This window comes from Dermacentor albipictus, chromosome 8 (assembly GCF_038994185.2).
Source record: "Dermacentor albipictus isolate Rhodes 1998 colony chromosome 8, USDA_Dalb.pri_finalv2, whole genome shotgun sequence".
In the NCBI taxonomy this organism is placed as follows: Eukaryota; Metazoa; Arthropoda; class Arachnida; order Ixodida; family Ixodidae; genus Dermacentor; species Dermacentor albipictus.
In genome coordinates, this window is record NC_091828.1 from 127,841,958 (window position 1) to 127,863,186 (window position 21,229).

General features: G+C 43.7%; 1 protein-coding gene across 7 annotated transcripts in view; it reads right to left on the reverse strand.

Annotated features, from left to right (window-relative positions):
• The window catches only part of raptor (regulatory associated protein of MTOR complex 1), a 61,969-nt gene that overhangs the window by 31,603 nt on the left and 9,137 nt on the right, over positions 1 to 21,229 (reverse strand). For all 7 annotated transcript variants that reach the window (XM_065452664.2, XM_065452666.2, XM_065452663.2 and 4 more), the window contains exons 5-15: positions 18,626 to 18,853; positions 15,254 to 15,751; positions 12,524 to 12,670; positions 11,135 to 11,245; positions 10,983 to 11,057; positions 10,847 to 10,912; positions 9,789 to 9,980; positions 9,524 to 9,667; positions 7,979 to 8,123; positions 6,835 to 6,906; positions 5,093 to 5,367 (exon numbers count right to left, since the gene is read on the reverse strand). In XM_065452664.2, coding sequence (XP_065308736.1) covers positions 5,093 to 5,367; positions 6,835 to 6,906; positions 7,979 to 8,123; positions 9,524 to 9,667; positions 9,789 to 9,980; positions 10,847 to 10,912; positions 10,983 to 11,057; positions 11,135 to 11,245; positions 12,524 to 12,670; positions 15,254 to 15,751; positions 18,626 to 18,853 — 1,953 coding nt within the window. The remainder of the gene's footprint in view (positions 1 to 5,092; positions 5,368 to 6,834; positions 6,907 to 7,978; positions 8,124 to 9,523; positions 9,668 to 9,788; positions 9,981 to 10,846; positions 10,913 to 10,982; positions 11,058 to 11,134; positions 11,246 to 12,523; positions 12,671 to 15,253; positions 15,752 to 18,625; positions 18,854 to 21,229) is intronic.

Below are 21,229 nucleotides of genomic sequence, written 5' to 3' on the forward strand. Positions count from 1 at the left end.
TTATCACAAGGCCTATATGCACATGGCAGGATCTTGAAAACAGTAATAAAAAAGAACGGAAACCGAGACGGTATTGGCCTCGAGCTCCACCACTGGAAAAGCTGGCGCCACCATCGGCGTGACGTGCTAGGAGGGATCACGTGGACATAGCGGCCGCGTCGGCTGCTTCGGGAGCGCCGAAGCGAGCTGAAAACGAGAGTTTCAACTCCCTCGTATGCTGCGGTCCTCATTTAGTGGCGAAATTTTCCCGCTTCGAGTGTCTCCTTTACAACGCTTAAAAGCACTACAATAGGTAGTGGCTGCCTTTGAAGGCGCGCAACATGGTAGGCTGCTGCTCGGTGCCACAATGCCGGATGTACGCAACGGAGCCCGCAGTCAGCCTTATTCACACGTAGCCGCAGGACAAGCTGCGTGAAGTTTGGCTCGCGAAACATAAAACCGGCAAACATCGGCTACAACTCGAGTATGCAGCAAGCACAGACACGAGGAAGATTTCTGCTACGGCGCCCGGTCTGCGATGCTCTGAAAACGCGCACTGAGACGCTCGCCCGATTCCGCTGCCCGACTAATGTCATGACGGTTTGGTATATGAACTTGTCGATGCTATAGATACTGGCAAGTTGAGTGGAGTGGAAAGGCAGCGGTAAGAAGCATATTTTTAAAAAGCATGGCATATGGTCATGTTTGTGTTATGAATTAATGCATGCACTGGATTACAAAAAAGGAGCAGCGGGAAACTGCATGCTGAGAACACCGATAAACATACAGTGCGACGCAACTCGACAAATAATATTGAAAGGTCAAAGAATTTAGAAGAAAAAAAAGATTTAATCGTCGCGATGGCACATCAGAGTCCCCGTAGGCGTCGAAGTCTCTACAATGAAGTTATTTTTGAACAGCTCTGATAACACCCACGCAACAATGGTTGCTTGTATACTGTCAAATGCTCATATTCTGCGGCCTAAAGCTCATGGCACTGTGCGAAAACGCGCGCGCGGAGAAAGCGAAACAGTGCGCGGACAAGCATCCAGACGCGCCGGTCGCTGGGAATCTGCGCGATCGTTGCATTGAGGCTTCGTTCTATTACGCTCCATTTAGTTATACAAACACTATAAGAACATATTTCACATAACTTGCTCTCAGCGTTTACCTACCTTTTACGCAAGAAGCCGGTTCGGGAGACTCCATCGCGGTGACCGCGCGCAGTGGCGTTCACTGTACGTATTCGGTAAAGAGATAGCGTCTGTAAACGATTCTGAGCTTTCAGTTTGCCCAAGATTATTATTTAGACAGTAAAAAACTTCTCTCGTTTCGAAAGTACTTACAGAAATGTCCGGGAGAGCTCGCGCGTGGTGTTTTCAGTGAGCGCTGACAGCAAATCCTATGAGGAGCGCGCCACGTGATCCCTCATACTACGCCAGCGAGGCGCTTCCGCTAGATGGCGACTCCGTAACTCCTCGCCGCCAATATGCCAGGATGAAGCTAATGCTCAAGTTGGCGAGCTTCCAATTACCAAATTATTAAATTGATACCACATGGAGATGGTGCAGCTGACAAGGAGTACGTTTGGGAAACAGTGCAGCCCATGCATGGACAATCATAAATATGTTTTGTTCCTGAAATATTTAGGCCCAAATTTAGCAAAGCAGCCTTTAAGCAGAATATATGGCAACAAACTGTAATGTAATGAAACATTGATGCAATGACGTAGACTGCCAATTTTTATTACTTCATTATATTGGGCGTCAACCATATTATACGAAGGTAAATCTCAGCATAAAAAGCTCTTTTGCAACGGCTTCCCGGCAACATATGTAGAGGAGACAAAAAAGAAACCTTCCAGAATAACTGAGACAAGATGAAAATGAGCTTCGCCATCTGAACAGTGAATGCAGTGCTGTGGCTGAACACTGCGAGATTGGCACGGAGAGGTATGAGCATGCTCAATATGTGTTACAAAAAGGGGTGTGTGATACCAAAATTTTTCAATACAAATCGAATACAGATACTTAGCTTCGAATTCCAAATAATGATGCACACATGTATTTATTAGCAAGTTGGGTTATTGTAACATCACACTTAAATGGTCAACAGTAAACACTTCGACTAGCAAGCCAGTATATTAAATGAATGTGTATTTCACTCACGTTAACTTAGAAAATTGAGTAATCCTCATTGTCTGTTCTCGCCAATATTTATATAGAAGGAAAGGCTAAGACCCATGTTTGCTCCCGCACAGCCAGCAATATATTCGATTTGTGTCGAATATTCGTATACAACTGAATATTCAAAAACTTATGATCACCTACAGGGTTTGACAATAAGGTAATAGACTGGGTCTGGTAAAAATAATTTATAGATCCAATAGCTATATCATAAAAATCCTTCAAAGTAGTCTCCTTCGGTGTCGATACACTGCTCCCAACACAATTCCCACACTGCAAAGGCTCCCTGGAAGTCAGCTGCCGTAACCTCTTTCAGATATTCTGTGACAGCCCGTTGGATGGCAGGAACATCGTCAAAACAGTGACCTATAAGGCTTTTCTTGAGCTTTGGGAACAGGAAAAGTTTGATGGGTTCATACTGGGGCTGTACATTGGCTGCAGCAAGGTTGCAACCCATATCAAGGCCAGGTAGGCAGTCAAAACGAAGGCGGTGTGGGCTGGAGCATTGTCACGGTGGAGCTTCCAGCGATTGGCAATCTCCGGCTGTTTCTGTTCGACAGCTTTGTGAAGGCGTTCAAGGACTTCTTTGTAGAACACGGCATTGGCGGTTCATCTCGGAGGTACAAATTCTTTGAGGACCACCCCACGCTTCCCAAAAAAGACAATGAACATTGTCTTTACCTTGGACTTCGACATTCTCACATTCTTTGGGTGCGGGGAGCTTGCAGTGTGCCACTCCGAACTTTGGCGCTTGGTTTCAGGGTCATATTGGAACACCCGTGATCCATCGCCTGTTATTATACCGTCTAAAAAGTCCCATTCACGTTTTAACTGCACCAACATCTTACATGAAACATCAACTTGTCGTTCTTGTACATCACTCCACGCTATTGGCAACAATTTTGAACAATGCTTCCGCATGTTCAAATTTTCAGAAATAAATTTGTGAACTGTTGTTTTGCACATGTTGAGGTCTTTGGTGATTAATATGATACCCAAACGACAGTCGAAGTCCAGGAGATTTTTTTACCTTGGCCACATTTTCGTCCAAACTACTCGCTGAAAGGCATCCAGATTGCTCAATGTCTTCAATGGTCTCCCGTCCACCCGTCACCATCCTGTCCAACTCACTGAACCACCGGAAAACCTGGGCCCTTGATGAGTCGTCATCTTTGTAAACCTCCTTAACAAAGGTATGCGTCTCGAAAGCGGTTTTGCCTAGGTAAAAGCAAAATGTAGTGATGTACCGCTACTCCAGCAAATGCTCAATTTTTTACGTTTTCCGTCGTGACAAAAACTCGAAAACGGCTTTTGCGCCACTTCAAATCCTCACTGCATCAGACGTCAGACATGACTGCCACCTGATTACTTGGCTGAGAAACCCCAACACAAATCCCACCTCCGGGAAGCGTGCTACTGGCGACTGCAGCGCCGCGCAGCAGGCAGTCTCATTACTTTATGGACAAGCCCTGTAGTTTCCAAATCGAATACGAACATTAAAAATATACTATTCAATAATATTCAAAATTTTTGAATATCCGCACACCCCTAGTTACAACACAAAAGCCTGTTACCGAAGGAGCTCCAAAGCTGTATGGTAGTGCCAAAACATGAAAAATTGGTGAACTAATTGTCATTCCAGTTACTCATGTATAGCCCCCAGTTCAAGAGTAATTAATTGTTGGGCTAGTTGGTTTTTTTGCTAAGGGAAATCGGCATAACAAAAAGACAATGCACACAGAAAGAAAACACAGACAAGTGCTTCCTGTGAGGGTTGTCCTTTTAATGCGCTAATTTTACTCATCAGTAGCACCCAGTTTACAAGAAAAATGGCATGTGTCATTTTTCTTAGTGAAAGAAAGAAGTAGTAGGTCTGTACTGTGTTGTAACAAATACTGAGCCTGATAGTAAACAACACTTGAGACCAAGAAAAACCTATATAGAAGCAGCTGTGTGTTGAATATGGTGCATTCAGGCTAATGTCAGGACAATACACAGGTTGCTGGAAACTTTTGTCATCCACTTACATACACAAAGCCTAGCAAGCTCATAACCTACAAAAACGCTGCTATAGCGACATGCTGGACCCATAAAAAAGTGCTCTGTCTTCCTGATCTAAATGAAGGAGTCAGAACCACTCCAAAATGCTTCGCTTCGCAGTGACCGTAGTATTCTTCTTATAATTTCTTGGCTCAACTGACGCGGACAACTACACAGGTCATTCTGGCTTCCTATCTTATGTTTCCCTCACCTTGGTTCTCTTCCTCTCCTTCCTGCACCCATGTTTATATTGCGGCGTGAACTGAAAATAAACGCCCATTCTTCTAGCTTGTCAGCTTGCATCTACTTCCCCTTCGTCCAGCACAGTGTCCGACTAACGATGTAACAGGCTCATTAACAAGGGAATTCATTCCCGGGCTAGTCAGTACATATTTAACAGGGATAGGCGGGCTAGTTGGTGGTCGACATTGGTATGCCTCATGTAACCGCGCAACCAACAAGGGACAAAGAAGAAACACGAATGTCCGCGCCTGTCCTGTGTGTTTCTTCTTTGTCCCTTGTTGGTTGAGCCGTTACATGATGGGTGCCTTCATGTCCTGTTCACTCAGTTTTCAAGATGGATTTGGATTTCGTAAATGCAACAACATAGAGTGATTATGTAGAAATACTTCTACATTACGTATTATATCAGTTATTTTGGTACTTTTGCTGTAATCCTCTGTATTCATGTGAACTGTGAACCCCTGTAATGGGGGCTGTAGGCTTGTCAAGTTGCTGAATGGTAGCTTTTATCCAACACTTTTCTGTCTGTTTGTTGAAACAGACAGAACTGAAATGAATGAATTGTTGATTGATTGATACATTGACTGATTGAAATTAATGAATGAACAAATGAATTTAAATAAAGCCTGGCTGCCTGGTCTGACCTTATCACGGTAGGCCTTGAGCAGCAGGCGGGCCATGGCGGCCACCTCGGGGTGTGGGTCGTTGCCCAGGGTGACCAGTGCACGCCACACCTGGCTGTAGACGCTGCCATAGCTGCCCAGGATGCTGCCCAGGCTGCAGATGGACGTGCTGGAAGACACGCGCCGCATCTTCTCTTGTACGGGTGCCTGCTGCTGCTGCTGCTGCTGCTGCTGCTGGGCCAGTAACACAGGCGGGGGCTCTGGCAGGCCCTCCACCACGGCAGCACCCGACAGCACTGCAAGCAATAGTCCCTGTCAGGCGTGGCATTTCATGCTTACAGGCATACTTTTAAACCTTCTGGATACCGAGTGTTTTTCTGGAGTGCAACAAATTCAATTTCTGTCTAGGTAACACATTATGCCAGGCTTTAAATTCAAATGTTATTTAATGGCAATATGTTGCTGAACACTTACAATCTTTAAATCTGAAAACTCAAATAAAAATTAAGACTTATGCTAATCATTACATTAATAAAATTTGTTTTCCTCAGGCAATGTAGCCCCTTCATCTCTGTCACTGTCTCTTGATGACACCTTGCAAGCAACATCGAAGTTCCTGAATCAGAGTTCCCAAAGAGTACTTGAATTTCTGCATTGTTTGAAGTGCTCACATTAATGTATCATACTGAATCACAATGTTGGCAAACAAGAGACACAAGCACCACCAACAATCATTAATCTGTTGTATAAAAACAACTACCATAAAATTTTAGTCTAACCAACTTCTGAGTAGATGACGCAGCCAGTGTATGGATGTTGCAGGCTCATGGATTATCTCGGGCACAGCCAGGTGCATGTATAGGCAACCAGGAAGGCTGCCTATACACTCTATACACTATATACTCTCTATATACACTATATACACTCTATACACTATACAATATATACTCAGGCACAGCACTTAAAGGGTTAAATTTTGTTAGCGCACAATTATTGACCCCCATTTATCTCAGCACTACCACAACTTTGGCATCACGCTGATGTGCTCATTTCTCTAACAAAATTCATGCAACCTCTCATAGCCAATATATGGGTTGAATTTATTATGTTGCCACGTAACATGCCCTCAGAAAAATCAGTTCCGTGGAAGTCTGCAAGGAAGCTTCCAAAGAAGTAATTCATATTGAGTGTTCCTGCATGTTGAGTTGTCAATTAATTTTGCCTTCCTCTGCAAGCCTCCTGATTACCACAAATGGTGTGACCAGCTCGAAAAGGCTTTGTCCAATGTTTGATCCCCAGACCAGGATAAATGTTCCTTTGACTGAAAAGCTTCATCTCCAAGCAAACCGTATTGGGTTTGTACTGCTCTTGGGTGGATGACATTTCCCTTTTATGACGTGCCTTTTATGTGCCTGCTTCCCTCATCATTTTGTTTGAACTGTTATGCAATTAATTAAAAGGTACAGACAAACCAGCAGGACCAACCGATTTTCTGTTCCTACAGAAACCAAGCTTGCAAATAAACGCTGCACTTTGGTTGGTTGAGTGAGACGACGAAAAAAATGTCAGTGACTGCAATTGTATTCTTTCGAAATCAGTTCCACTCTAAAGCAGACACAAATAAAAAAAAATAATATTTTTGGTGTCAATACAATTGTAAAGAAGCTCTCCAAAAATGGGGCATTCTGCAATGTTCTACTACATTCTGCTATGAGGTTGGCAGGCATGAGAATCAAGCGACCCACATCCCTCAAAATACTCACGGTTTCCAGTGATGGGCAGCAGCTTGAGCCGGTCTCGTGATGCCACCTTCTTCATGCCAAGTGGTGTGATCTCTGAAAAACACCAAGAGTCATTTAGGCTTGCTGCAACAAGTTAGACAAGGCTTAGGTTGCCACAGCTTTCGGTTACTACACTTCAGAAAACAATGTCTGTGTTCAGGTGTCTTTCAAGGCCACTGGGCTTTGTAAAGGAAATGGAATTGAATGGGCTGTAAGGGAAATGTAAAGCTGAGGGTCTTGACTGTGGCAGCCTTCATGCCTTCAGGTAGCATATGAGGATTTCTTGAGCAGTTTTCCTGCTCCTAATTTCATATACTATGCCACACCTGCAGTTACATCCACCACAATGGTCATGAGTAGCACTGGCTAACACTCTCAGGGCCAGATCTTGTAAAAATACATAAATACCCAAGCATGTGGATGTGGGAACAATCATAGCTCGATTGCTAGAGCACCATATGCAAAATGCAGATGTGGGTCCGGCTTCCACCATTGGTAAGTTGTTTATTTTATCCACTTTCATTTCCATTTACCTCATCACTTCTACATTTCAATAATTACCACAGGTTATTTCCAGTTTGCTTTTCTTGGTTTCATTATCTGTGGGCTCGATTCCCCTCCTTATTCAGAAAGTACAGAGTTGCACATTCTTAGCCAGTTGTACCACTGCCTAACAAGGAATTTGGTCCAAGGGCTCGGACAAGCATTATTTATGCCCAATGCCCACCACTTCTGCAAGTCTCCACATTAAACAATGTGTAACACACAATGGGCAGATGGGAAACGCATAACCAGAGGGCAATTTTAGCTATGTATTAATGTATTAAAATAATGCAAGTTCAAGCAAAGATGTGCCCAGGAGCTGCTCTTCATGATGATGGTAAAGCAAAACACAATAATGCCTTTTTATAGTTCCCTAAGCGTTAAAAAAAATCAACTGCAAAAACCTTACAGCCTTTTACACATTTCACAGCATGGATGCTATCTGGCATGGAGTACTGCAATGCTAGCCTGCTCCCTCAGTTGGTTGAAATCTATCAACTCACCGATTTCACGAGGAACTACTTTAGAGGAGTTCAAATACAGTACAGCAAGTAAGCTGATTGCCCCATAGTTTGAGTCCTACCTGCACTGGCAGGACTCAGTAGGTTGCCCAGGTTGTTGGCATGAACAGCCTCCTTGGAGGTTTCTTCCTCCAGGTACTGGTATGCTACAGCCACAAACTGGGTCTCGAACACGAAGAGAAGCCACTGCAATGCCACCACCAGCTCCTGGATAGGGCCAGTTGAGAAAGGCGGGGCTAAGCACAAAGCTGTTGGAATGCTGGATGACAGTGTTGATTAGAGACAACCTATGTTTGAACTTAATATTAAGTGTGGGCCTAACGTGGATTTTGACTGCTAAAGTAGGCCATGCGCTTTTTTCAGAGCAAGGCTACTGTAGATGTAGCACATTTGAACTTGTCGACGTGTAAGTGCTTGAAAGAACACTGGACTCGAAATTCCAGTAATAAACGGTGAAATTTGTAGCGCGCACAATAGACAAGGATGTAGAGAAGGATGCAGAGAAGCGATCGCATGTCCACCTTTATCTGCGTCCTTGTCTATTGTCTAATTTCACCATGAATAGTATACACTAACTCGCCCAACTGTCAGTTCTGTTCCAATAATACAGTTTGATGCATTCATCATGGGACTTCAATTTGGCTAGTCTTGATGCAGGAGCAACAATAGCGCATCAGCAAGGTCTCCAAGATTCTGAAGCTCCGTTGAAATTAAAAACTCGCGCATTGCCATTCATAAAGTCTCATCATCCATGATACGTTTAAAACCTTAGGATGCGTGATTGTACAGCATCAGAACAGCAATATTAAGGAAGAAGACTGAACTTGGTGTTCTGCGAAAACATAAAATGTCAGTTAATCCTCGGCCTCGATAATGTGTCATAATTCAGTCTGTCCCTTAATTTGGAATGCAACGTTTTTTTCCAAAAAGGAGGAGTCCTGGCCAACACAGCTAACTGACTGAGAATGGCCAGAAGAGATCAGAAGATATAATTTGTTGGTGCTTCAACAAGTGACTATGGAAGCACTATGAATATGTACGAAGCAATTTTCTTTAAATACCAAATTTGTTACACAACCAGTATGAAACACTGGAATACTCACCAGTAATGATCCAATCCCTAGACAATCCTACGAGTGTTTGTAAGCCAACAGGGACAAACTTTAGAAACAGATCAATGCCTTTCCAAAGCAAAGTGTTGTAATGCCCTCTTTGTCTTTCTATGATACCCCTATAATTATAGCTGAAGACAAAGAAGACCACACCCTCTTTATGCCTTGAATGGCGCATAGTGAAACCATAACAGTGTTGGCCTATGATCTGATGCCACACAAAGATGATGTATTGGACTATCTTGGACATTCCAATTTCTTAGCACACCTGGACTCGGAGTACTGACATTCAGATGACATTCATGTGACCATCTTTGTCACGATGAGTGCACACTAATTGAGAATCATGCCTTTTGGTTTGCAGAGCCCAGTGTCATTTCAAGGAACTGTGAAATCCACCGTGATGCACTGACATGAGAATACTGAAGTTCAATGATGTGCATATAGTATCCTAATTGCTCACAACACGACTGGAATAGTGAACTTAAGTTTCACCTTGCGGACCATTGGGCTGCCATCATTGGCCACTGATGAGATGAGGGTCATGCCAATGTTGTGGTCTATGGTATCAGCATGGTCAGTGCGCTTGGCAGGGCAGTTGAGTATGGTGCCGAGTGCAAACACTGCAGCAGCTCGGACCTGCCGGGGCGTGCCAAAACAGATGCACTACATCAGAGCACACAGGATAACCAGAGCAGTGCAAGCACAGCAGCTGAAGCCATTCGCGGCTCCCTCTTGCACCAGCAATACACCCACTTGCCTCTGGCACAGGGTCTGCAAGTAGAGTACTAAGTTTCTCGTGAGCACTGTCCCGGATGCCACACCAACGAGCAGCTGTGTAGCCATTCCAAGTGCGGCCAAGACAGATGGCAAGCCACTGGCGAAGCCGAGGGTGGCTGTCTGTCAGCTGCTCCGTGCAGAGGGCTATGACATTGCCTTTCAAAGCTGCTTCCTGCAGAGCACAACACGGCCAGCTAGAGTACATAAAATCCACTAACGCAGTCAGCACTAAATCAATTAGTGTAACATCCTTTATAGCTGCTCTAAATCCGACTGTAACGGTAATGATTTGATATGGCCTTATGAACACTGGTTCCATGACAAGCAAGACAAACATAATCAACAGAAGGTTTGGAAGAGCAAAACTGCATCTTGAACACCTCTTTAGAACAGGAAAAGCTGCCTTTCTGAGTGCTATAGAAGCTGATTGAGCACTGTTATTGAGCAGCCCAAGAACTTTTTTTGAGCAGGTGGGAAGCACATTGAAGTCGAGTCCCTATGCGCTCCTGAAACACCTTTTTAACTGCACTTAGAGATACCCTTCACTGACACCTATCCATGCACACGTCACAAAGAATGAACGGAGACAGGTAAGCACAAAAGCACTATAAAATAGAAATGCAGTGCACAATGAGAATAACCAAATGCCACTGCATGAGGGTAGAGCACCTTCCAATAAGGCACACACACTCTTTATTTTCCCAGTTCACAAAGAAGTTCATAGAGTATTAACTTCAGCAGTGATGAAAATACTGCATTTCTCGCTTTACGAGTGTTTCCTCCCCCCCTCCACCCACCCCCCCATGGCATCCACACACTGCTGAACCACTGGCACATCAGTTGAACACATTAAGCTTGAGAAGGAATGCAACACTTTTATTCCAGTCATCACTATTACACAAATAAAAAACTTATATGCAAATTCCGGCATCTGCAAGAAAGTTGTTAGAATTACTGTGTCATATTCAATACTTTGTTATAGCCAGGTTCCCTACGATGAGGTTCAAGTGTAGTAGGGTATGAGAAGAGCAACAGTACCTGTCCGCTGGGGTAGTTGGCCACGATGCACGACATGACAAAGGCAGCCATGGTTCGATGCTCCGGCTGCATGAGAGATACAGACAGCGTCAGAAAACATGTCTGCTTCCAACAAGATATCTCAGCCAGAACTTACCGGCATGGACAGGTCTGACAGCACACTCAGGAAGTAGCGATGGCCATTGTCTCGAACGAGGTCTACTTGACACGACTTGCGAGCAACAATGCAATAATAGGTTAGCTGTATGGCAATTCATGACATTTGGGACGCTATAGAAAGGACCTCACCTGGTCGACAGCCAGTATCTTGGCCCAGATGGAAACGAGCAGTGGTCGAAGGTCTCGGGCACAGCTTTGAAGCAGCTTCAGGATGTACGGGAAGATCCCAACTGACAGAGCCTGCAAGAAAGTTTCATTCTAGCTCCCTGTTCCAGTACATAAAAAACTGTACTGAAGAAAACAACTATAATGCTCTATATTCCAAGTAATCATCATATTGTCCCGGCACTTTGTGCAACACATTGTGCAAAATTTCCAAGACAAGACAAGACAAGCCTAAACTCCAGAAGTTGGATGTAAACAATTGACAGTGCCTTTAACAATAAGCTTGAGGACCTGTTACGGCGACACTACACGAGCAAACCGACTAAAGGAGAGCACCATATAAGCACAACCAGCAGCACCAACAGAGCATTACCAAAATAAGCTGGATAGGGTTCATGCCTGATAAGTTCACCTTCCAACCCTTTCAAAAGTGCTGCCTTTTAGATGCACTAAATGCAAGTAAGGACAGTGCCAATCACAACAGCACCCATCACAAGAATGAGCCACTATGTCATAAAAGCATGTACAAACCTCGAATGTGGATACGTTGAATTACTGGAGATAATGAAGTAGTACTAAATGTAAAATTTGGTAAGCCATGCTTTATTTCAATGAGTACTATACTGCTAAAATGGAACTGAAAGTATGCAATCAGATGCAGTATTGGTTATGTTTGCACATGATGCAAAATAATATGCAAGAAAGCAGCAAAAAGCTGAAGCACCTGCAAAAGTAACTTCAAGTGCACTACTCTGTAGTTTTAAATTAATAGGCAAACAAAAAAATTATATGCTTTGGTCCTTAGCACTATAAGTGAAGAGCAGAAGGAGCTCATCACAGGCATGGCTTATCTTAGTGTTGTTTGCATTTGTAATTCTGATGCACAGCCCCAATTGAGGTTTTGTTTGTGCCAATTTCTTTTTCACTCTTTTATAATGAAGATTTGATACAAAGAGAAAAATATGCTACATACAAATGCAACCTGGTTGTATTCAGGTAGATGCATAACAAATCTGCCATTATAATCATCAATGAAGAAGCACTTAACTGCTTTATTTCTTCCAGTCTCCTTACATTTAGAGCAAATGTTAATTCAAATTTTCAACATAGTACTGCTGCTGGCTTGGATCTAAAGCCAGCTTAGATTTGTGTGAGAGAGTGATTACAATTAAATATCTACCATGTAAATGGTGAATAACCATGAATATTAGCATCTGTATTCAAATTAGAATCATTCCAGAGTTTCCCCAAGACCTTTGCGAGCAAGAAAACAGGAAGGCAAAGTTCAAATTTCTAGAGAACATTTGTGAGAAGTGCTATGCGAGACAAAAGACCTTCCCAAGAACAACTGACCAAGTTGACCGCCCAGGGGCCCAGGTCGAGGAACCTGCCTAGGAGGTCGAGTGCCCGGACCCTGTGGATCTGGCTGAGCAGCACCTGCAGGACGATGGGCAACTGTTCCGGCGGAGCCGACTGCTCCGAGCCAAAGGTTAGCCACACCTGCACACAATGACAGCTTTTGATTAGGACTTGATTTGTCACAATCGATGCCTTGTAATCATTGGAACTGGCCTTTGTGTTTTGATCCCTGGTAGTGTGATGTGCATAATGGTGCTCATCACTCCAACATTACTAAATCTGTCTCGTGTAGGTTTTTTTTCTCCTCGTGCAACAGTCGAATGACCAGCGCAATAAAAATAGTGCTGTTCTAGTTTTAAGTATTTGTGCACAAAGGTAGTTTTTCTAAGACACTGTTTGTCTGGCAAATTACCAATTTTACATATCATAATTCACTGAGACATTGTTAAAATACATATAGGTATATGCACCCAAATCAGATAGCAAGGACTTATGTGCTAAAACAAAAGTTCATTTAAGGCAATCTTCACACAACAACATGCACTTGCTGCTGAAATCACAATGTACAAAAATGCCATATGACAAGAAGTGCTGATTAGGAACAGGTTCTTTCTTCGTATGCTGTGAGCAATAATGCCCACAACGTATGTATTCTTGCGAAAGAGCAGACGGCATGTGTGTACTCTATCATATTATGCATGCAATGCAGATGTAGCCTCACTGCATTAATATACTATGCATTGTCACATTGTAGTGACGGTGGAGAAGCAGACAGCAGCATAACTAATGAAAGTCAGGAATGAGTCTTTATTTTAACACTTTATTGGACGAGCCTGCACCATGAAAACAAGTAATACTCAAGCACACAATTATAGAGGCAAACACCGTCATCAATAGTTGAAATTTGATTCGTGGGTCAAACGCGTTGGCTATTTATACGTGACTCATTATACGTTCGCATGTAATCGGTGGTGCTTGCATACGTTGCAGAATGTACACTATTCACATCGCACATGCCATATGATTACAGACAAGATTCTTTTGCTATAGAATCGGCGACAATACTCGAGAAAGTTTCGATGCATCAAGGTATGGGTTGTGCCGAGCAGTAACGTTGTAACAGACAGTCAGTGAAAAAACAAACAATGTACTCGCATCAGTATGTGCAGCACTTCATCGCTGAGCTGTTAGGCATCTCTGAAAGCAATGACAATGACACGCTTCAGTGTTCATGCTTACAGGCATCAAGATGGGAGTTGTTCTTTGTTTGGTACTTCTGGATTTGGAAATTTAGGGCTTGTCATCTAGCAGTAACATGAGAAGATGTAGATGAACGGTGGATAGAATTATTAGTGCTGCAAGACAATGCAGCCATAGGGCAATGCTTGTCTTTGTGCAAAAAGACTCACTAGTCAAAGCCAACACAATTACGGCATCATGTGATTCAAAAAGCTCATAGAAACACTCAAGACATGCTGGGAAAAACACTTTTTTCATATTATTTCTTGCCAAATTACGAAACAGGTGAGTGTTCAGACTGAAAGAACATGGCTGTTCAACCTTCTCTAACTGATTTTGCTTAGAGGCCCTGCTGCAATAGCACACAGCAAGTACTTGAACATATTCTGCATACACATAAATTAATGTTCATGTTGTCCACTTCTCTTCTCTTGAGCCTGCACGCCTCACCCTTTTTTTCATAATAAATTAACAATTTTACGGGCCACCATCAGTCACAAAAACATTTTTTTCATTACATTAGTGCTCAAACTTTATCAATTTTTGCAGAAGATAAAAGAAGAATGATGCATTAAACATTTGTTGAAACATAGAAAATTTGGCTTGAATCTCTCCTCAAGCAATGCAACTTGGCCCGCTTTGCCAAACAGTGGCCAGAGCCCTCATTTAAGTGCTTTCTTCCATGAGTACCAACAACCTGCCCTCCATTTAGGCATTTGCTCCTCACGTTAACTGCAGGTATACTAACAGCACGAATAAAAGAAAGAGGACATTGGAAATGCACTAATGCTTTGCTTCAGTGTTTGTACTTCTAAAGCAAAGCTTTCTTTGCCTCTTCAGCTTTTGCACTACTGCTGCTGTTGCTGTTTTGCACGCCACATCACGAGGAGGTTCAGAGCATGTATATACATGGCAGGAATGGAGCAGAGAGGTAAAGCAACATGAGAAACTCGATTGGACCTTTTCATTGAATTGCTACAATTGCCTCTGGAACTTTCTAGACATTGCCACAATACCCTCTAGATAGCTGTAATTATATGTATCGCACTGCATCTGTGCCCACACACCACTTATCAACATGCTTCCTTCGACAAGCATCATACATGGCCTTCGTCCTCATGACACAGACAGCTAAAAGATACAGGCGACGAAGCTGCGCTCACATCATCCGCTATTGCTGCTACCTCACTAACTCAAACAAGCTGCGTATCATTCAGGTTCTAGCATTGCGTTGGATCTGCATATTCTTTACCTCACTTTTAAACGAGGCTGAGAAGGTGGATGTGCACCTGATGCAGAAGTGCTAGCTTCCAACCAACTGCATGTGGAGCCCAGTTTAGCATTCCAAGCAACGAACCAGAAGACACTGGTGGCAGGTCAATGAATGAGATTATTCAGCAAAGCAGCTTTTGGACAGGCCTCACTTCTCGACATGCGACATGCCAACACTGTTTCGGGTGCTTTGGGTCATGAAAGAGGCCCCACCTGAAAGGCTGTCAGCTGCTGGGCGAAAAAGGGTGAGTGCTGAAAGGGATGCCCCTGCTGGACTCGTGCCAGCTGAGCCAGGCACAAGTCCAATGCCAGGTCCCAGGCTTGCCACATGGGGTGCTGGAAGGTTGGCGGCAGTGCGGGCTGTGACACAGGCTGGCAGTCGTATGCACGCATCACCCGTTCTGCCAGCAAGAAGTTGCGAAACAAACTCGCAACTAGCAGGTCTTGTCGGAACAGGCGTTGGAACAGTGCCTTGGGCAACACGTTCCACGCGATGGTGTCTGTGATGGCTGTAAAGATCCAGTTCAGTTCACCCAGCATAGTGCGCCGGTCATGCAGCTGGCCTGGAACTCGCTCCAGCAACTCAAGTGTCACACTGGGCACTAGCCGGCTTGCCTTCTGCAGCACAAACCACCTGAGAGCCATCTGCACGGGCGTTGTCAGGCATGATGTGAACAAGTCCGCTGGCAACTCTGGGTTCATCGGCAGTACCTGTAAACGGACACAGCAGCCACTAGTCACAGAAAGACCAAGACAGACTGCTACTGGAAGTGCACTATGAAGCTGCAAGAAAAGGACGAGAAGAAGAAAAAGAAAAGCAAGCGGGGCTTCTGTTCATAGAGTTAATATAATCAACTCTAGAGGAAAGACTCCCTATAGTGCCCATGTGTTGAAATTGGTAAATGCAAGGGTGCTGCTGTGATGCTACTCTGTGCAGGCGCGCAGGCACAGATGACGAGATACGATTCAGACGAGACGCACAATCAACACGATCTCGATCTTGCCTTTGGATCGTGATGCCATCTAGTTTAATCGCCTTTAAACACATTCTTTCGTGCACCGTAAATTTTACATAAAAAATGTATAAATAGCCATCAAATCTTTCTGAAGAATATATGTGATGAACTTTACACGTTGTCCATACATACATGCTACATGCAAACGCTTGTTTATGCATCGTATTTTGAATATCTTTAGCGCTACAAAAATCAGAAGTAGCAACAAGGTAGCGCCTATGTCATTCCCATTTTTTTGCCCAGCTTTTCCTCTAGGATTAGTATACTGAATTTATGCTTCTCACATAAACATGAAACAATCCCCGGGCTCCTGCATGGGACAAGGCAGGGAAGCAATGTCGACTGCAAAAGCTAGTCATCAAGGGAGAGAAAGAAAGCTCGCCTCCTGGCATCATGGCATTGAGACAGTTAAATTTTCCTATCTCTATTAACGAAACAATACATTTAGAAAAATCTTTATTATAGAATGCTTTCTAGACAGTATATTACAAATGTCACTGCATAACCAAAACTTCCTATGGAGCCTGGCGAGGGGTCCTTTAAGATGTGAGGAGAGCGTGGTGATGTAAGCACTGAGAGCTCCAAGTGAGGCGAGGCAAAGCACAGTTCTCGGAGGCCATGCACACGATTGACTGTAGTCGCCAGGGAAGCACCAGGTGGCACAAATCGGCAGCGAGAGGAAAGGGACAGGGGTAGTGCAAAGTATGTGGTGTGGTATGCGCAATTGGACAGCATAAAGCAGCGCGGAGGAAAGGTAGTGGAGTACTGGTAATAAAGTGAATGTTTGCAGTGAACATGTTGGCCTGTCACCATTCGTAACAAAGATAAGAAATACGGAAATAAAGACATGCTGGGAGAGAGGATGTGAATAGAAACAGGTGCAAACAGGTGAACATTTCGCTCAAGGTAGCATGAAGAGGCCCCAATTTTCTTGCTGTACTTTGCATTGAACATATAGAAGTAAAGGTCCCATTGAATTGGCGAAGAAAACGGTTGCATGGAGAACTGCAGCATCGCGTTCGTGCCTTGCCTGCACTAGATATTCAACGAGATACTGGTGAATGCCGCGGACAACAAGCAGCAGGATAAGAGCATGGAGTGTGTCGAGATCGAGACCGACGCCGATCAGAACCGCATGTCCGTGTGAAACGACAAGGGCATCTCTGTCGGCAGCACTGCAAGCTGCAGTCATACCTGCCAGCCTGTGAACCTTAAAGGGACACTAAAGACGTATATTAAGTCATGCTAAAGTAAAAGATTAGTGCTCGAGTATCTCTAGGGCATCAATATTATCATGAAGAGAGCCTTAATAACCGAGAAAATGAGATAAATGTAGGACATGATTAGAGACTCCCCCGGGACATTCAAGTCTTGCCCGATGATGAAAGTATTCCTCAGTTAAATTCTGCCACTGGTACTAAACCACTCGTTGCGAAATAACATCCTTGTATTACAAGACAAAACAAAATGCTACTTGTCCAGTTCTATTTCATCTTCAGAAAAAAGAACTCATTGAAATTACCCTGAACAACGATGCGGGCAGTGGAGAGGTTTTGTTTTCACTCGACTCCGCGCCCCCCACACTTTCGCGTTTCAGTAGTTTCGTTATCACATAGTGCTGCTCTGGTTTTGCTGGCTCACAAAACTTGCACAAACTGCAAGTAGCAGAGAATTTAACTTCCATGTGATGTCGCGGGATGCCCCAACGGTCTATGGCACTTGACCAAAAAGCAGCTGGAGCGACGAATCCACCACTCTGTCTTGGCTCAGTACCACCGCCTGTCGGGTGCCGTTTTACTAACCGACGGCAGCAAAGGGTGTTGATGGTGTATGCAACGTCACCACTACCCCGTTTAGCTGGCAGGAGATTTGAATTTTGAAAAAAGGCATTCGGACCTTTCAGAGGCAATTTTCTCTTAAACTAAGCCTTTTTTTGGCATGAAACAAGCATTGCGAGGTTTGTGGAATGGTATTTTAACAGTCCACGTCAACTTAGTATTTGCCTTTAATGTCCCTTTAAAATTTGTAAAAATCAAAATGTTCCATAGACATGACATCGAAGAGAAAGAAATTGGGGAGGGAGGGGGAGCAGAAGTAATTTTTTGCTTTAGAACTTGCTCTAAGCACACATTTATGACATTCATACACACTTTTTTTAACAATGATTTACCATTACATGTAGCACAGAAGCAGCAGCAAACTTGGAACAGCATAAATTTACAAGGAACAGACTGCAGCTTTTTCAAACACACTGTGATTGCTGATATCGCCTGCTTCAAGAGCCTGTTTGAAAAAACTTGCTCGAAGAAAGTACCCCTCTTTCATCATTTCGCCATGAGAAGACTCCCAATGGAAGGTTCAGAGACTGGCACGTTTGACTGTTTCACGAACAGAATTCACTTTTCATAAAGCTTGACAGAATGTTAAAAAGAATTGTAAAACAAGCGCAAATGTAAAACTTCACGGAAACTTCCGTAATTAGAAAACTATAATTACGGACAGAGTTGGCAGATATGTGTGCTGCACAGACAAGGCTGTCTTTTCATAGAGAAGGAAGAAAGCAGTATACCTGGTGCTGGCGGCAAGCAGCAAGCTGGATGCAGCTCCGGTAGCAGGGTGGCGTCTGCCCCTTGACGCTTCCCAGCGAGATCTCGAACTCACGCTCATGCTGGATGGCAAACTTGTTGAATGACTCGAGGATAAGGCCAGCAGAAGAGCAGTCATATACGTAAATGGAAGGAGCACCCATCCACTGCTGCAGGTCATACATGGACAGCGGGATGTACTGTGTGTATGTCTGAAATTATGACATAATAGGCTGGTAAGACAAGAGCTCAGCAGCCACCTGTGCTGGCTTAATTGTAGATACCACTACAAGGATCCTCTGGTTGCTAAACAGCCTGGTTCAGGCGGTCAAGTGGCCACAGCTTTCTATCTGTGTTTCTTACATTCTGATCTGGTATAGTTCTTATATGTACGAGGGCAAATCAGAAAGTCTTGACCCCTATTTATTATTAGCCAAAATAAACATACAAAATAAGTACATACAGGTAATTACAAATATATGTACTACTCTATGTACATTACACTATTTTTCCACATAGTCCCCACACCAGTTTAGACATTTGTCCTATCCCAGCATTAAATTTGAGATGCCGTTTTCATCAGTCAGTGATGCACACAGCCTCCCCGAATGCTCATTGTCATGCAAGTCTTCTCGGCCTTTTGCGAACTCACCGCACCACCCCCTCACACTTTTCAAAGTGAGACACCTTTCCCCATACGTGGGCTGCAGTTCCTTGTAGATTTCGATGGGTGTTCATCCCTTGATCTGTAAAAAACTAATCCCACTTTGTTACTCATACGTCGTGAACGTGTGAAGCACAATTGTCACCTTCAACAAATGACAGCAGCACCGTGCCACGGAGCTACCGGCAGATAAGGATGGGGCAGTCCAAGAAAGGTACACCGCTGGGAATGGATACGTTGACTTCACATTTACAGCCACAATTTGGCTAAAAAAATTGGGTCGAAGACTTTCTGATTTGCCCTCGTATTACAAGCAGTGGACCAGGCTTCAGTAACAAACCAAACACATAAATTGTAAGAACATTAGTATTTCTCATTTAGAAGTCAACAACGTACGTAATTCTCATTCGACAACACCTTTTCAAATCGACTTTCCAACCATACTGAAACTTGCTTCGCCATGATGTGTAAAGCTGCCAGGTTCCCCAAAGGTGATTGTTGCAGTATTCTATTCATGATGTTTGTGTTAATTTAAAATGAGTTCAAAATATAACAAAAGGTTTCGGGCCCTTTGAAAGAAACTGTACATCTTTTCTAACATGACTGATTTGAAATACCACACTACTATTGTCTGCATGACCCTTTTAATAAATTTAACACAGTCTTGTCTGCACCTATTACTCACACTTACACATACTCCACGAAATTTTTCTCGACAAAGACAGCGACAGATGTCCATGGTGCGACTCCACCACGACACTCAAACACATAACTTCCTTTGTAGCAATTGCTATGAACGGGTGGACGTCTGATTTTCCCTTATTAATGACTTACCAATGCATGCAGGGTCCGGCAGATGCTGTCTCGCCACTACTTAATGATACACTCAACAATTGATCATGGCAACTCTCCGAACGGGACTTGGGAAGCCGATTGGCAACCTTTGACCAAGCCCGGCAAGCCACAACAGCCAGTGCGGCCCTGGAAGAGGGGCTTCACCCAAAAGAACCAAACACTATTTTTATTTGAATAAAGTTGTTTCTCTCTTGCCCATGGTCAGCCCACTATCAATGGTCGCGAATTTGTATTTTGCCACTTTCCGAGTACTCTTGGACAGCTAGCACCATTTATTGGGTTATTTAGTAACTGTATTTAGTTAGTATCGGTTTTTTTTTCTTCTACCATCTGTGCATCTTTAGACCACCTCCAGAGAAGGGGCGCGGTTGGCGTGACAAGTGCTTGTAGACTCCAAGATGGCCATTGGCGTCTTACGCTGCTGATGCAAAGAACGACGCATTTCTACGGATTCTAATGCACCTGCACACGTGTTTTCGGACTTTGGAAGCAGCACTGACGTGAAACACAACTTCAGTTCATCAGATTTTAGAACGGATTTCCGCTTTCTTCATCTAATCTTCTCAAGGCTGCTGCACGCTGATATAAAGATATACTGCATGTTGAAAAGGTCACTGTTCATACCTGTAGGGCGTTAACATCCTTCCATCAGGATCATTTACTGACAGCCACGCTAAGAGTCGAGTTTTACGCGGAAAGTCGGCCAAGAGTCAACCATGGCACCACGCTAGGGCTAGTCACTAAAGTTAACATTTTGTCTTATATTTTTTTTTTCACAGAAAGATAATAGTTGCTGGAATATTGGAAAGGTCTTTTGCGTTGAAAACCAGGGTGTCTACCAAGTTGACATTTCCAAATTCCCTGAGTTTTCCAGGTTTTCCCTGAGCACCTTTGCGAAATTCCCTGAATGAGTCAGATCTTTGTTTTATGTCAAGACAGGCTGACACCACGTTGCCCGATGCTGTCACTCTCTAGTAAGCATGCTGAAGCAAAAAAATGACTTAATCCAGTTTGAATAGTAAGGAGTAATATATATTTTATTTAAAAAGAAAACAGAAGGAAGGTGTTA